At 33.6% G+C, this 15,861-nt stretch overlaps 2 protein-coding genes across 2 annotated transcripts in view; one reads left to right on the forward strand and one right to left on the reverse strand.

Moving 5' to 3' along the window:
* LOC104791699 (probable sucrose-phosphatase 3a) lies at window positions 4–3,470 on the reverse strand. The gene is made up of 9 exons (XM_010517647.2): window positions 3,333–3,470; window positions 2,915–3,112; window positions 2,529–2,834; window positions 1,834–1,935; window positions 1,539–1,733; window positions 1,167–1,457; window positions 865–1,051; window positions 497–543; window positions 4–404 (listed from the first exon to the last, which is right to left on the reverse strand). Exons 1-9 carry the CDS (start codon window positions 3,354–3,356, stop codon window positions 315–317), a joined length of 1,440 nt encoding a protein of 479 aa, XP_010515949.1. The 5' UTR covers window positions 3,357–3,470; the 3' UTR covers window positions 4–314.
* The window catches only part of LOC104699119 (TATA-binding protein-associated factor BTAF1-like), a 17,368-nt gene continuing 9,735 nt past the window's right edge, over window positions 8,229–15,861 (forward strand). The window contains exons 1-11 of the mRNA XM_019246372.1: window positions 8,229–8,330; window positions 8,592–8,774; window positions 8,895–8,989; window positions 9,897–10,114; window positions 10,257–10,311; window positions 10,990–11,071; window positions 12,904–13,284; window positions 13,351–13,688; window positions 14,029–14,128; window positions 14,221–14,836; window positions 14,995–15,076. Coding sequence (XP_019101917.1) covers window positions 8,723–8,774; window positions 8,895–8,989; window positions 9,897–10,114; window positions 10,257–10,311; window positions 10,990–11,071; window positions 12,904–13,284; window positions 13,351–13,688; window positions 14,029–14,128; window positions 14,221–14,836; window positions 14,995–15,076 — 2,019 coding nt within the window. The 5' untranslated portion in view covers window positions 8,229–8,330; window positions 8,592–8,722. The remainder of the gene's footprint in view (window positions 8,331–8,591; window positions 8,775–8,894; window positions 8,990–9,896; window positions 10,115–10,256; window positions 10,312–10,989; window positions 11,072–12,903; window positions 13,285–13,350; window positions 13,689–14,028; window positions 14,129–14,220; window positions 14,837–14,994; window positions 15,077–15,861) is intronic.

The raw sequence follows: 15,861 nt of genomic DNA on the forward strand, positions 1-15,861 counted from the left end.
CCATAACAAACCAAGAAAGAATTGCAAATTAAACACAACTTTTTTCTTAAGTAAGTGTTGATGACATGAAATAGAGAACCAATGAGCCAACACACCAAGAGGTAGGGTTTTGTTATAAAGACCCAAAACTCTCCCTGCCCCAAAAGGTCCCGAGTCCTGAACCAGACCGAAGCCGAACTCAGGACCAATCTTTCTTATTATCGCAACGTTTCAGACAACACAGTACACAACAAAACACTATGCATGCTCTTTGGTTAGCTTCTGTACCAAACAGGAGTCATCTTAATATGTCAGTCATGGTTCAGATTATCCTTCTAGAAAACCCATTTTTCTTGATCATCAGAATATGATTCATCTAACCATGATTGGTGGATGTGCATCCACGTCAGCTTTTGCTTTTCCCCCTTTCCATTTTAACCCATTTTCAGATTTTGAATATTATTACTTAATCAACCAAATCGTTTGAAATCTCTAAAGGACAATAATCAAGGTTTACCTGACAACTCAGTAAGACTTTTGTTGAGCAAGACCGTACTTTTCCCTCTGCATAAAACCCAAAACAAACAAGAGCAAAAACATTACTACATGGAAGCAAACTTCAACAGTAAATGTGAGTTTGTGATACACAAGTCAAGTTGAGTTTAGGTGGTCATAGTTTCTGCTAAATCATTTCCTGACTTAGAGAAGTCACAAGTACAGCTAGCTATGAAGAAAAAATAATCACAATAAAAAGGTGAAGGTGCATATAATATGACAATGGTGATTAGTAATAAAAAATTAAGATAACGGTTTCAAAAAATCTGGTTCAGAGGATTGATCTATATATATGTCTCAAACGATACCTTTAAGAACTAGATTTCTTACCAGATAACTCATGCTTGTCAAATCTTGCAACCCATGTATCTGAACTGATATGAGAAGATGAAACTTTATCCAACCAAATGCGAAACTGCTTTTCCTTCCCATCCCCATGTAAATTTCCCATCTCATCTATCCATTCATGTATCAGTTTCTCCTCTCCAGATGGATGAACAAAAACACCAAGTGGACTCTGCAACATTACAAAATTATAACAACAAAGTCAATAAATCAGTTTATATGACACAAGAAAATCGAGAAACTACTTCAAAATACATCAATTTGGACACTTGAGAATCCACACTTACAGAGAGCGATTTCAAATACTGCAAATACTTGTCAGACTTCTCCACCTCTCCACATCGCCATCTCTCATAAAACAGATAAAACTTAACAACCTCATGAACAGGATTCAAACTTTCCACGTGGAAATTTTCAGTGTCCAAAACATCTCTTGGAGAGACACTTGATCCCAACTTAAACCTCTCAATGGCTTCTATGATGCCAGCTCCACATCTCTGGGACGCATGAAATATGTTTGGGTTGTCCTTTGCATTTTCTTCATGCCATTGCAGCAATTCTTCATGCGAATTGCTAACCTTAAAACAGTTGAATAGAAGCACAAAATTACGAGCGTGCAGTCAAGTATAGTCGAACGTAAGAAGCAGTTGGGAACTAACCATTACACCATATACTTGAGCAATGTTGAAAAGCTCAGCATCATTTCCAGAGTCGCCACAAACAAGTGTGTTAGAAGGTTGCTTGCCTTGAACCTCCAACTTGTCAAGTAGATATGTCAGAGCACCTTGTTTGCCAGCTTCTTTAGGTAATACATCGAAAGCATAACCGTTGCTATAAACCAGCTTCACTTCCACCTATAAGGAAATTTACTGTCATCAGCACCAAAAAAAAAAAGTAACAATCTAATAATAAGAATAGCTGTCACGCTCACACGAGAGACACAAAAAATCTCACCCCACGCTCCTCTAATCGCCCCGAAAGAACCTTCATTATTTCAACAGCGTGTTCTCTTTCCACATAAAAACTCACTTTATGCGGTTCTTGGCTCTTGGCTGGCTATATAACAGACAACACATAATAAGTACTTTAGAACGACCAAATTGCTATAGATTCAGTAGGAATCACAACATAAGAACAATTCAAAGCAGGTAAGATATCCAAAACTCTTGAGACTGTCATCAAGGTTAACATTATAAATAGGAATTAATCCATACTTGTATGCACAACTACACCTCATTCAGCTTCATCTATGCCAATAACATTCTTACTATTGCCTCTACTCCAATCCAGTAACCATTAGAAATCTAGCTAGACCAGCAAAATCGTCTAACAAACCAAGAGTTTTACAAACTTTCAGTAAGAAAAAAAATTAGAAGCTGTCTACTCTGTTTATCCTTGTAGCCAACAAACTAAAATCGTTGTCATGTCAAGAAATGCTTAAATTTAACAAGAAAAGCCTAAGTCAACGCAGAAAGAAACAAGAAATCAAAGACAACAGTAAGACCCACATGGCCCAGTAATAAAAGAAAGAAAGCAATACTAAAACTCATTCAACAGCAAACAAGATCGTTATTAGAAAATCACAGGAAACAAGATTTGACATAAAAGACAAATCATTGTATCTACAGAGGAACAATTAGAAAACAAACCTGAGGGTCAAGTTGAGGGAATTTAGAAGTTTCCTCAAGGACAATGTCTCTATTCCACTTATCATCCAAACGAGCAGTCCAAACATCATCCGACGACACCAAGGAATCACCGCCGTAAACAATCACAGAACCAACAGAAGTAACGGCGATGTCCGGTGTCAGCAACGGCCTCCTCTTTCTTAGACTCGAGTACGAGCTGAAAGACCTCCCTGTGCAGTAAACAAGCAACGAATCATGGCGATATTGAGCTTCCCAAAGCGCATTGAACCTAAGGAGGTCTGTGTTTTCAGGGTCATCGTGATCCACCTGCGAGGATTGGTTTAATTTCGTCGAATTTTTGACAAAAAAACGAAAAAAAGATTCGAGGGAATTAATTAGGAAATTACCAATGTGCAATCAAGATCAGCAACTAGTATGAGACGTGGTGGTCCGTCAAATCTATCCATCAGACCTAACCTCTCTGCTTCTCCCTTGTCGCTCTTTGTTCTTTTTATAAGACTTGCTGGGGAAGACGAGACGAGTCTTTTCTTTAGGGACTTCGTCTTTGTGTATTGTTGAACTAATTCTCTGTAGTTCCATCCTATCTGAATTATTTGTTAAATCTTTTAATATGTAGTTAGAAGGGTTCTTTAAGCACGTAATTATGTACCATGTCAACGCAAGCAAACTCTTAAAAGTTGAGATTTAATGAGGTTATTACGACAGATGCTGACGAGCCCCCATATGACCACACATTGGTGATGCCAAGAATGTGTGGCACTTTAAGGATGGAGGCCTAAAGGTTACTTAAAAGGAGGAAATTACCTCAAGACATAAGTGCAAGTCCATGTCCAAAAGCGCCTAGAAAAGCAAGTCCATATGAAGAGCAAATCCATGTCTAGAAATTACCTCAAGACATAGGCTTAAGTGGCTTGCGCCAACTTGGCCGATGAGGGAAATTGGGAGACTATTCCAAAGCAGCGGAACAAGGGTAAGTTAGTTGATTTCATTTCATACTAACCTATGCGATTGACACAATCGCTAGCTATGTGTCTGACCTCCGGCGTGCTAGAGGGAATTACGTGTATCCTTCTAACCTGTATCCCTGTCTCAGCATTGCTGAAACGAAAGACGCCAAACTTGGTGTGGTTAGATTTCTAGTTGATGATGATTAGGGACGTCTAGACAATTTATTTATTTTATGACGACTTTGAGATGGAAGAAACCTTCTAAGAAAAACTTGTGCCCAATATCAAAATTCACAGACTGACTTTCAACGTGGAAGCTACCCATGTAATTGGAGATGTGAATCTGCGGTCTATGCCAATGCGGTCGGTCAGTCGGTCAGTACTAAATATATAGATTTCTTCCACGGTGATAGATTGTCTCTCAACAATAAAGTAATAAGAAATTACTCTGGTCAAGTCACACCAAGTTTTCCACAAAGTTGAGATATGGAAATTGCTAAGACAATCTCCGCTGTTTTTCCTATTTTTTTCCCTGTAATAGAAGATTTTTATAATAGAAGAGAGTTTTTGCTCCAATGGTTTTCTCTATTTTTTTCTTTAAAAAATAATATTCCAAATAGATTTTTATTTTATTTTAAAATTAACACTTTTTATTTATAAAAATTGCAAACTAACCCATTTTACTTTAAATTTGTAACACTTTCATAAAATTATTATTTTTATTTAAATTAAATATTTATTATTATATTTAAACAAAGACAACAACAATTGGAGATTCAAAGTAAAAATTATGCTTTAAAAGAGCTAAAAGAAGAGAACAAAATTTTATTTTGTGACTTGGATACTCTACATTCAAATGTTCGTGGATATTTTGAGGCTGAACAAGCACGGATTATACAAAAGCGGAATAATCAACAACAAAATCAACAAGCTCCTCTTCCATCTACATCATTTGGTTCGTTTGGACAAAATTTTAGCGATATTGGTGGATCCCAAAGTAATTTACCGGATTATTAAGTTATTAGTTTTTGTTGTATTAAAATAATTATTATGGATTGAATGAAAAATAAATTTTATAATTTATATAAATTATCTTTTCCAAATGGTAGTCTCAATATTTTAGACTAAATATTTATACTTAAATTTATATTATTAGTTTTTAAAAATACTTATTTTATTAAATTTGTATTATTAGTTCTTAAAAAAATTTATTTTATTTATTTTGGTCATAAATAAAAGAAGTTAAAGATTAAGAGGATTACTTTGTAAATAAAATAGTTCATCTCTATTTATAGAGGAAAAAATAGAGTTCCTCTAAAAATAGATAAAAAAAAATAGCAATCTCTATTATAAAGGTGAAAATAGAAATTTATTGGAGCAAAATTACTCTATAATAGAGTTTAAATGTGAAAATAGAGAACCGTTGAAGATGCTCTAAGCAAACACCACAACATATAACCATGGCGGACCCGTCAATTACAATTGCAAGTAAATCTCTCCTTCACGCATGTACATGTAAATGTTGATTGAACTACGTCATGCTTTTTTTTTGGGTTAAATATATTGTTTTCATGTTATAATCCGACAATTTATACCTGCCCTAAGAATTATGGAATATATATATATATATATATATATATATATATAAAGTTGGTTTTTCTCTCTTCTCATTCCTCCACCTCATCAATTCTTCTTTTCAATTTTTAAAAATATAATTCACATCATTAAAAAAATATAAAATATAAAGTTAATGCATAAATTAATTCACTCATTTTTGTAATATTTTAATTATTATTAAAAATTTAAAATAATATAAACTAAAAACAAAATGAAAAAAATACAACTAAAAAAAATATCAAAGTAAAATATGAATAGAGATCACATAAATACAAATTTAGATATTTCTATCATAACATATAACAATTGTATAAATATTTGTAAAAGTCTAGAAATAGGAGAAAAATAAAGCTAACATATATTTAATGGAACAAAAATTACTTTCAAAAGTTACAATTATTAGGATAAAGAAAATAAGAGTTTTAAAAAAAAAAATACAAAAAATTAAAGATTTTTTAAGTCAAGAGGTTAATCAATTCTTGATGTTAAATTATAAATTCATGTTATCGATTAAAAGTCAGTATATACTACTATTTCAATTATAGTATAATATAATTAATAATATATATATATATATATATATATATATGTTGATTGCAAATCCAAGTAAGTAAATCTATCATTCACCCATGTCCATGAAAAATGTTGATTGTAGACTCTTTTTTTTGGGTTAAATATATAGTTTTGATGTTATAATCTGACAATTTAACCTGCCTTGAGAATTACTGACGGGAATAATGTCTCTTTTTTTAGCAACGACGAGAAAAATCTTATTATATAAAGTATGGTTTCAAAAGTTACTAACTCACCCGATCGTGACACGTGTCAATTTTAAAAATTATTTACTTATAAAATCGTGACAAGTGTCAATTTTACACAAATTTCTATTAAAAAAAAGAATCTCTAAAAAATCAAGAAATAAAAAAATTAGCTATTAACATGATCATGACACGTGTCACGTATACTGATGAGATGTTGACACGTGTCAAAAAAAACATTAAATCTAAATCTACATAAAATTTACATGTTTATATCTTTAAAAATTCCTAAATCAAAAAGGAAAATTAACAAAACTAATCTATCTTCTATTGTACGCTAATTATATTATATATTTTTCTCAATTAGATTTTGACATGTATAAACAAAAATAATAATTCATTAAGTATTAAACATGTATATTATTATTAATCAATAAATAATGAATAACAAATTTAAAAAGAATAGCATAAGTTATGTCAAAAGAATTCTTATTTTTGCAACGTAATAGAACAGCTAATTAAGAAAATAATATTATATCTACATAAAAATTATGTTTGTGAAGTAATCTCACTGCAGTGGTCATTGGAAACTCCAATTGTATAAATGCACCATAACACGAGGTATCGAGTCCCGCTATCTATGAATGTAGGGATTTGGCTAATGAACCGGCCTATTAAGGCTCAAATGTTGACCAAAAAAAAATTATTTGTTTATATCAAAAGCTTGGATCTTTGATTTTTATTTCCTATATAATTTTGCTGATCTATTGTGTGGTCTTTGATTAGTGAGGGTTCTTCAAGGGAAGCTATCAGATGCAATGAAATGGAATCGACGTATATAAATCCCGCTAATTTAATCAATGATGGTGACACTAATGGAGGTTCCAAAAGTGATTTTACAGTTAGTAGCATTATAAGTTTGGAAGATTAGTCGGTGATTGATGTTTCTGGTCAAAATCTAGAGTTTTCTCTTCGGAATAATGTTGATGATTCTGGTACTGAAACAAGAGCTGCTTGATCGAGTAATTGAGAAGCGATTTTCAAATTTGGGGAGTTGGAATGGTAAACCGTTTTAAAATTGATTTCAAACCGGATTTATGTGGTTTTCTATCGGATTTGGGTCGTAAACCGTTTAAACCCAGATATATGGAGAAATATATGAGAACTTCTGATTCATGTATAAATAAGTTTAGAATTTACGATTCAATAATATTCGAGACGAGGTCATAGTTTTAAGTAGTTTTGATATAATGCGATACACTTTTGAGGAGTAAATAGGTCGTTGATCCTTAACTTGATTATGACATCTGTCATGTTTTGTATTGTTTATAAAGTGTCTATTTTTTTTATTTGAATTATCTAAGACTTATATATACTATCGTGATTATAATTTTCAAATTTTTATTTTTTATTATGTTATATTAACTTTTTCTCAGTTTCTCAACTTTTATTAGGTTGGTCATAAATTCATTGTAATAGAATAGATAACTTTCACCATTTGTTCATACATAATATCTTTAGAGTAAAAAAAAATTCATGGTTAAAAAAATTATGTTACAAAACAATTTTAGTAATTTAAAGGACTATAATTATGCCAAAATGAAAGTAAAGAAATATAAAATTTGTTTAATTTGATCATAATATATTGTATATGTGGTGATAAATAGCATACTTTAACAATAAAATAATTTTGTAAGATCATAATTTTAATGATAAAAGATAAAGTAAAATTGTACATGCTTACTAATTAGATGTTGCTTTGATGAACTCTTTTCAATAAAATATTTTGTGAAAAAGTTGTGTAACGTTTTAAAAATTTGACAATAATAATACTCATAATGATGAGTATTTGGCAAAAGTTTTGGTGGGATATAATTTAGCTTTAAATTATTGTAATAATTGTTATTATATATTAAAAATATATAAATATAAATAAGTGTATGAAGGTAATACAAATATGATTTTTTTCTAACTAAAATTATTTATATATTTAATTCAGGAAATATTTTTGAAAATTTGTTTAATATTTAGGATTTATTTTTTCAACAAATTTTAAACCCGCACGATGTGCGGGTCCTTATCTAGTAATTCAATAAAGTATAATAAATAAAAATTTATTTGAGATCTTTGTTTTAGCAGTTTTATAAATTCATTTATCATACAAAAATCTCATTTAAAAAAAAACTGTTTAGTTAATATATTTTTTTTTGTCACAGCTACGGGAAGAGCGGTTTGTTTTCCAGGGGGAAAAAAAAAAGAACGGGTTTTCCCCATTTGTTGTTGGTTTTTTTTTTTTTTTTTTCTCGCCTCAATTTGTATTTTTTATTTTATTTTATTAGATAATTAATTAATTATTTTTTGCAATATTTGTCCAGAGAGGGCTAAAAAGAAAAGACGAGGAGGAAGAACAAGGAAGCAGCATTATATATCTAAGCATTCTCTGCTCTTTTGAGAAACTCTCGCAGCCTCTTTAACCACAGGTAGGTTTACAAAACCCTAATTTTCTCCTTCTCTTATCTAATTTACCTTTTTTTTTCTCTCTTCTTTCTCGAATCCTCTCCCTAGAAAATCACGAACGATGAAGATGAGAAACGGCTATCCCCGAGCCAATCGAATTACTAAATAAAGCTTTTTGAAACCAAACTTTTTTGTTTCTTTTTCTTTTCTGAATGCGTGATTCGATTTCTCTTTTCGATTCATTGATTGTATCTGCACTGTATGTGTGTGTTTGTGTTGTATAGGGTTATTAGTTTTCGCAAAGTGATTGGATGAGTTTGGATGTGGAAGTGAAGCCAAGAGGAGGTTCACTCTTGTTATCATCATCATCATCATCATCATCATCATCATCATCGTTGTTTTCATTGTTGCCGTCATGGCACAACAACAATCTTCCCGACTCAATCGTCTCCTTACTTTGTTGGACAGTATCCTTGATTTTTTTTCTTTTTTCTTGTTACCAATGCTTTTTTTTTTGTTGCGCTTCTTCGTACCCTAATCTTTGAATATTTAGTACATGTTCTCCTTAATTATATTTTCCTTTGTAGCTGGTTCAACACAAGCTACTCGGCTAACTGCAGCCAAACAGATCGGTCATATTGCCAAGTCTCATCCTCAGGACTTGAGCTCTCTCCTGAGAAAGGTATACTCATCGGCGTTTTGTTTTCTTGGCTTTCTCCAATTCAACGTGGCTTCTGATAACAGAGATATATATGACTGTGGTTATAAGTTAGTTATACTGATTGGAATCAATGAAATTGCTAGTGGAAGTTATATATAGTTGTTTATTATTCTTCGTCGGTGTTCTAAACCTAGTATTCTGCTCTATGTGCTCGGTATAGGCGGGTAGACAGAATTGACTGTTGATCTAGATGAGTTGAGGCTTACAGAGATAATGTGATGTGTGGTTTAGGATCTGCATTGTGTATGTTCTGCACTATAAATCTCAAAATTATTCTTAGATACAAGGTGTCATCCCCTGTTTGATGGGTTTACTTCTTACATTGTCTTATATACATCACAAGTCCCTGCATGGCTAAGAGGAAGTTGTTTATAGAGCTATACACGAATATGATTTCTAAGAGCGCCTCCTATTGTTTGACAACTAGTTACCATTCATTTTTTAAAAGGCTGCTGTGAAGATTGTTTGAACATACCCAGCAGATCCTTTGTTAGTCCACACTGTTTCTAAAGAATGTCGAAGATAAAGATAAAGAATCTAGTGGGCTTTCAGAGTGGAATTTTAAGTAGGGTGACCACCTGCCTATCAATTAGTTTCAGGTTTTAACAGCAATTTTGGAGTGTTTTTGTTATTCGATTGAAGTTCAAGCTTTGTTAGGACACCTGGTCTTACTCATAAAATAATATATCTACTCAGGCTAGGGTTTGTGTTCTGGAGACCTTGTTTCTGCTGCTTTTCAGATATCATACATAAATATTCCCTCTTGGCATTATAGTTTAGGTATACATCTTTCTAAACTGCTATGTCGTTCTTTACATCAGATTTTTCTTTTGTTCCTTTGACTTAACTCAAATTTTCCGGGAATTAGGTTTTGCATCACCTCCGTAGTAAAAAGTGGGATACGAGGGTTGCTGCTGCTCATGCCATTGGTGCCATTGTTCTGAATGTCAAACATACTTCATTGAGTGAAATGTTAAATTCTTTAGCAACGAAGTTGGGTGAGGCCGGGATGTCTGATAATGTAGATGAAGTGGTGGCTTTGCGCAATCTTCAGTCCAAAATTCTAGCAAATGCGCCCTTCAGAAGGTTATTAATAGCTCTGTTACCGAATACATATGTTTTCTATCATCTACTATCAAGACTTCTTAGCTGGATTATTAGATGTCTTTGTCATGTTAAGGTTTCCCGATGTATTTTAATGTCTCTAACTTTTGGCATGTGCTAACAGCTTTGAGATGAATAAGGTTTTAGAGTTTGGCGCTTTGTTGGCATCTGGTGGACAGGTAATTTATCATTTTCCATTGTTTACTTGTCTAGGTTATTCTGTAAGATTTCATCCGTTTATCTCCGATGTAATTTCTTCATTGATATTTTGTCTTTAGGCCTTAGCAAACATCTTTGTGGAATTACATTTTTGTCTGTCTTAATTCGTTTGGAGTAACTAGGCCACTAGATGACATCTGGTTAGATTCTTTGAAGTGTTTGGGTTTAGTTAAGTTCTCTCGGCATAACAAAGAAACATGTTGGATAGTTGCTACATTGGAATTCTATAAGATTTTGTTGTTGTGGATCACAGCATTAGCATGATTGAAACTATAAGCGGGCTTTGGGCTTTATTCATCAAAAATAAGCTTTGTCAGCTGCACTCTGTAGAATTTGTTTTCTACAGTTTAATTATTTGGCATCCTTAAAATTATGTGACTTGGTTTGTAACTAACTGTTTCAACACTATCTGTTGATGCAATATGATATCTTACATTCGTTCTTTTTCTTTGAATTTTTGGTTTAGGGGAGCATGTGAAACCTTCTGTTATTACTCCCTTTATCCTTGCCATTTTTTTCTCCTCAAAATATGTTGTTTTTCTCATAAGATATGTTGCAGTTCCTTTTTTTCTAAACTAAAATCATGATAGCCAAAATTATTAGCAATTTCCGACTTGAAGAAACTGTTTTTGTTGCAGGAGTACGATATTTTGAATGACAATTCCAAGAATCCAAGGGATCGAGTGGCTCGTCAGAAAAAGAATCTCCGGCGACGTCTAGGTCAATAGCTTGTCTCCTTCTCTATTAANCTTTTAAAAGGCTGCTGTGAAGATTGTTTGAACATACCCAGCAGATCCTTTGTTAGTCCACACTGTTTCTAAAGAATGTCGAAGATAAAGATAAAGAATCTAGTGGGCTTTCAGAGTGGAATTTTAAGTAGGGTGACCACCTGCCTATCAATTAGTTTCAGGTTTTAACAGCAATTTTGGAGTGTTTTTGTTATTCGATTGAAGTTCAAGCTTTGTTAGGACACCTGGTCTTACTCATAAAATAATATATCTACTCAGGCTAGGGTTTGTGTTCTGGAGACCTTGTTTCTGCTGCTTTTCAGATATCATACATAAATATTCCCTCTTGGCATTATAGTTTAGGTATACATCTTTCTAAACTGCTATGTCGTTCTTTACATCAGATTTTTCTTTTGTTCCTTTGACTTAACTCAAATTTTCCGGGAATTAGGTTTTGCATCACCTCCGTAGTAAAAAGTGGGATACGAGGGTTGCTGCTGCTCATGCCATTGGTGCCATTGTTCTGAATGTCAAACATACTTCATTGAGTGAAATGTTAAATTCTTTAGCAACGAAGTTGGGTGAGGCCGGGATGTCTGATAATGTAGATGAAGTGGTGGCTTTGCGCAATCTTCAGTCCAAAATTCTAGCAAATGCGCCCTTCAGAAGGTTATTAATAGCTCTGTTACCGAATACATATGTTTTTTTATCATCTACTATCAAGACTTCTTAGCTTGATTATTAGATGTCTTTGTCATGTTAAGGTTTCCCGATGTCTTTTAATGTCTCTAACTTTTGGCATGTGCTAACAGCTTTGAGATGAATAAGGTTTTAGAGTTTGGCGCTTTGTTGGCATCTGGTGGACAGGTAATTTATCATTTTCCATTGTTCACTTGTCTAGGTTATTCTGTAAGATTTCACCGTTTATCTCCGATGTAATTTCTTCATTGATATCTTGTCTTTAGGCCTTTGCAAACATCTTTGTGAAATTACATTTTTTTCTCTCTTAATTCGTTTGGAGTAACTAGGCCACTGGATGACATCTGGTTAGATTCTTTGAAGTGTTTGGGTTTAGTTAAGTTCTTTCGGCATCACAAAGAAACATGTTGGATAGTTGCTACATTGGAATTCTATTAGATTTTGTTGTTGAGGATCACAGCATTAGCATGATTGAAACTATAAGCGGGCTTTGGGCTTTATTCATCAAAAATAAGCTTTGTCAGCTGCACTCTGTAGAATTTGTTTTCTACAGTTTCATTATTTGGCATCCTTGAAATTCTGTGACTTGGTTTGTAACTAACTGTTTCAACACTATCTGTTGATGCAATATGATATCTTACATTCGTTCTTTTTCTTTGAATTTATGGTTTAGGGGAGCATGTGAAACCTTCTGTTATTGCTCCCTTTATCCTTGCCATTTTTTTCTCCTCAAAATTTGTTGTTAGCAATTATTAGCAATTTCCGACTTGAAGAAACTGTTTTTGTTGCAGGAGTACGACATTTTGAATGACAATTCCAAGAATCCAAGGGATCGAGTTGCTCGTCAGAAAAAGAATCTCCGGCGACGTCTAGGTCAATAGCTTGTCTCCTTCTCTATTAATCAATTTCCATGGGGAAGTGTTATTATTGTCCAATTGCATGACATGTGATATACCAGGGTAGATTAAATGTATGAATTAAGCGTAAACCCATTTGTCTGAGTCTATTATATCACTAATATATTTGTATCTACTCATTCTTTGTGAATTTGACTCTGTTCTAAATATTATATGTTTTACTTGATTGATGCATCTATTGAACATACTTCTGACAATTTATGAACAGGTTTGGACATGTGTGAGCAGTTTATGGATGTCAATGAAATGATTGGAGATGAGGATCTTATTGAGCAGAAGTCCAGTGTTCCTGCGAATGGGGTTGGAAACAGATTATATGCAAACTATTCTCCACATCATATTCAACAATACGTTTCAAGAATGGTTCCCCGTGTCAATTCTAGGAGGCCAAGCGCAAGGGAATTGAATTTACTGAAACGAAAAGCAAAAATAAGCTCAAAAGATCAAGCTAAAGGTAGCTGCGAAGTAGCAGATGTTGAGATGACATCGTCTTATGTTGCCTCAACCTCAAAAGGAATTTTGTCCGACTCAATGGAGTCTAANCTATATTTGTATCTACTCATTCTTTGTGAATTTGACTCTGTATATTGTAAATATTATATGTTTTACTTGATGGATGCATCTATTGAACATACTTCTGACAATTTATGAACAGGTTTGGACATGTGTGAGCAGTTTATGGATGTCAATGAAATGATTGGAGATGAGGATCTTATTGAGCAGAAGTCCAGTGTTCCTGCGAATGGGGTTGGAAACAGATTATATGCAAACTATTCTCCACATCATATTCAACAATACGTTTCAAGAATGGTTCCCCGTGTCAATTCTAGGAGGCCAAGCGCAAGGGAATTGAATTTACTGAAACGAAAAGCAAAAATAAGCTCAAAAGATCAAGCTAAAGGTAGCTGCGAAGTAGCAGATGTTGAGATGCCATCGTCTCATGTTGCCTCAACCTCAAAAGGAATTTTGTCCGACTCAATGGAGTCTAACAAGGTATTTGGATAATGTATACTCATAATGACGGATAACCAACTTGCAGAATGTTAGTACAGCTTTCAGCCCTTTGTCAATGTGTTGGTTTTGTAAATGACGGACATAAGACCTGATTAGTACCAACAAGAAGTCGTAGTAGTAGATGAAAGATTCAATATTGACTATGCTGCTCTCTCTTAGGTGTACAATCTCTGACGAATGTACTAGTCCAAATTTTGTTAGCAACAAACATCAAGCTGCGTAGGGAATGCTCTTGATAGAATTTTAGAACTTCTTGATTTTGGCGGATCATATTTCCTACTGTCTTATACTCCTGTATGTGCTACTTGAAATTTCGTAGGCAGACATTGGGAATGAGGATGATATTGAGCCTGATGGAGATGGAAAATGGCCTTTCCACAGTTTTGTTGAGCAACTTATTCTTGACATGTTTGACCCGGGTAAGGTTTATGTACTTCTGCTATTTACAGTTTACCTTCTGTCACTTATTGAGTTCTAGTTAAGTTGGCTAATAATCCGATAATATATTCAGCATGGGAGATCCGCCATGGAAGTGTAATGGCTTTAAGAGAAATATTAATGCTTCATGGTGGTTCTGCTGGAGTGTCAACAACAGAGTTTAGCTCAGATGATGGGTTTGAGTTGAAAGAAGTCTTGAATAAAGTAACACGAGAAAGAGAAATCGACTTGAATATGGAGGTTTCAGAAAATGAGCTTGAGCCAGTTCGAAAAAGACCTAAGATTGAGGATCCATCAAAATCATTTATTGATAACAATGTTTTGGAAGTTATTGAGGGTGACTACGATATTAATTTTAAAGATGAAGATGCTGAGTTCTTAATACCACCAGTGAAGGTCAATGGTCAAACTGACTCCAGTTCTATGAAAGTGGAACCTCAATCTTCTTTTGATGGCTCGCCATCTCACACTGAAATAAACAATGTGGCAGAGGTTAACAATCATCTTGAAGATAAGAGTTTTATTGAGGAACCGGTAATACTTAAGCATCAGGAAGAAAATCTCGAAATGTTGGAAGAAAATCTCGAAGTGTTGAATTTGGTTAAACAAGCTAGGCATTCTTGGATAAAAAATTTTGAATTTCTCCAGGATTGCACCATTCGTTTCTTATGTGTGCTTTCACTTGATCGGTAAGACTTTGGTATTTTATCCTAGATTTTCTTTTCCATGTTTAGCTGTTTCTGCTTCATAGCAACTATGGTAGCACGATTGTTTTAAAAGGTTCTAATATTGGCTGAGATTTGGTTGGTCATTTCCTAGTTAATGATTATCTTTCTATCTGCTGCAGATTTGGGGATTACATTTCTGATCAGGTAGTTGCTCCTGTGCGGGAAGCTTGTGCCCAAGCACTTGGTGCTACTTTTAAATACATGAGNTACTTGTCTAGGTTATTCTGTAAGATTTCATCCGTTTATCTCCGATGTAATTTCTTCATTGATATTTTGTCTTTAGGCCTTAGCAAACATCTTTGTGGAATTACATTTTTGTCTGTCTTAATTCGTTTGGAGTAACTAGGCCACTAGATGACATCTGGTTAGATTCTTTGAAGTGTTTGGGTTTAGTTAAGTTCTCTCGGCATAACAAAGAAACATGTTGGATAGTTGCTACATTGGAATTCTATAAGATTTTGTTGTTGTGGATCACAGCATTAGCATGATTGAAACTATAAGCGGGCTTTGGGCTTTATTCATCAAAAATAAGCTTTGTCAGCTGCACTCTGTAGAATTTGTTTTCTACAGTTTAATTATTTGGCATCCTTAAAATTATGTGACTTGGTTTGTAACTAACTGTTTCAACACTATCTGTTGATGCAATATGATATCTTACATTCGTTCTTTTTCTTTGAATTTTTGGTTTAGGGGAGCATGTGAAACCTTCTGTTATTACTCCCTTTATCCTTGCCATTTTTTTCTCCTCAAAATATGTTGTTTTTCTCATAAGATATGTTGCAGTTCCTTTTTTTCTAAACTAAAATCATGATAGCCAAAATTATTAGCAATTTCCGACTTGAAGAAACTGTTTTTGTTGCAGGAGTACGATATTTTGAATGACAATTCCAAGAATCCAAGGGATCGAGTGGCTCGTCAGAAAAAGAATCTCCGGCGACGTCTAGGTCAATAGCTTGTCTCCTTCTCTATTAATCAATTTCCATGGG

Source organism: Camelina sativa, chromosome 6 (genome assembly GCF_000633955.1).
Source record: "Camelina sativa cultivar DH55 chromosome 6, Cs, whole genome shotgun sequence".
Taxonomy (NCBI): Eukaryota; Viridiplantae; Streptophyta; class Magnoliopsida; order Brassicales; family Brassicaceae; genus Camelina; species Camelina sativa.